This window comes from Rhipicephalus sanguineus, chromosome 10 (assembly GCF_013339695.2).
Source record: "Rhipicephalus sanguineus isolate Rsan-2018 chromosome 10, BIME_Rsan_1.4, whole genome shotgun sequence".
Taxonomy (NCBI): Eukaryota; Metazoa; Arthropoda; class Arachnida; order Ixodida; family Ixodidae; genus Rhipicephalus; species Rhipicephalus sanguineus.
The window spans coordinates 124886745-124888368 of record NC_051185.1 but is presented as its reverse complement, the minus strand read 5'-3'; the positions used below and the strand labels follow the sequence as shown (position 1 = coordinate 124888368).

The window sequence follows — 1624 nt, the reverse complement described above, 5'->3', positions numbered from 1 at the left end:
CTTTTCGTGTCGCTGCTCACTATTGTGACTACTGAGCGCTTCCAATTATATCTGGAAGCGTCCACGTATAGCACATTCTCATTGCCTGTGACTAATTTTTTGATCCATTTTATGTGCTCCTCTCTCCTTTCTTTATGTCGTTCTTTGGTCATGTTCCTAGGAATTGGAGCGATCGACATATGCCTTGGGACTGGTTCTGGTATTTCTACCAGCACCTCGTCCAAGTTTTGCGGGTGCGGTGGAATGCCCGCCCTTATCAGGATCTTGCTTCCCGACTTCGTCTGGCTGAGACGGTTCCTCTGAGAGATTAATGTAGCTGCCTTCAGCTCGGCGTACGTGTTATGCACGCCGATCTCGAGCAGCCTGTCTGTCGGAGTGCCTATTGGTAAGCCCAGTGCCGCCTTGTAAGCCCCTCCTATAATAGAGTCCACTTGCCCTTCCTCGCTCTTGTTGAGCGTGTGGAATGGCAAGCTGTACGTCAACTTGCTCATTACGAGCGCCTGCACTAAACGCACAGTGTCGCTTTCCTTCATGTCCTTTTTGTGGAAGGTGATCCTCTGAATCATCCGAGCCACTTGTTTGGTTGCCGATTTAAGGAGACCGATAGTGTGATTTGCACTACCGTGTCTCTGAACTCAGTAGCCCAGGATACGAGCGACGGTGACCTCTTTAATTTTCTGATTTTCGATTTCAATTTCTATTTTCCCGTTACTTTTGTAGCGTTTGCTATGTATTCGGATCACCTCCGACTTTTCGGGGGCGCAACTGAGACCGCTGGTTCTGGCAAAGTTTTCTACGGCCAGTGCCGCCTCCTGCAGAGTCTGCTCCTTGCTGGCCAGAGACCCCCGCGTGGCCCACAGAGTGATGCGATCCGCATAGAGGGTATAACCGAGCTGCGGGACACAGTCCAAGGCTCGCGCGAGTCTACGCATGGCGATGTTGAACAGCAGATGAGATATAATTGCTCCTTGAGGCGTTCCCTTGTTTGGCATTCGGAAAGGTTCAGACCTAACGCCTGAAATACCAATTGTTGCCTTCCTCTCCGTGAGGAAATCCCGTATATTGTTAAATATGTTTTCCCCGCAACCAAATATATTTAGCTCTGAAAGTATGGCTCCATGAGAGATATTGTCAAAAGCCCCCTTCAAGTCAAGAGCAAGCAGCAAATGCTCCCCATCCTTGGGAATGCCTTTGAGGACCTCTTCCTGTAACAGGAGGAAAGCGTCCTGTGTCGAGAGGCCACTGCGGAAGCCCAGCATGGTGGCCGGGAATAGCCCCCTGTCCTCTATGAAATTTTGAATTGTGGTGTGAATGCCCCGCTCGAAGAGCTTCCCCATGCATGAGGCCAGTGATATAGGTCTGAGCGCCTGTAGGGAAGGTCTCTTTCCAGGTTTTGGAATGGTTATAATTTTGTCCGTTTTCCATTCTTCAGGGATCGTCCCTTTAAGCCAATAGTGCTCATTAAATTGTTTTGTGAGGCCTTCTATGGCTTTGTCGCTAAGGTTCCTGATCATCGCATTCGTATTGGTCTTCACCGGGAGCCGTGTTCCTCTGGGCAGCCTGGGCTGCCGCGAAGACCTCCTCCTTTGTTATTGGCTCGTCTAGTTTCTCATTTTAACTCCCG

General features: G+C 50.0%; 1 protein-coding gene across 1 annotated transcript; it reads right to left on the bottom strand.

Annotated features, from left to right (window-relative positions):
- Window positions 1-635: 635 nt before the first annotated feature.
- Window positions 636-1337, bottom strand: LOC119406722 (putative nicotine oxidoreductase). Its single transcript, XM_037673454.1, has one exon. It carries the CDS (start codon window positions 1335-1337, stop codon window positions 636-638), a length of 702 nt encoding a protein of 233 aa, XP_037529382.1.
- Between the last annotated feature and the right edge of the window lie 287 nt (window positions 1338-1624).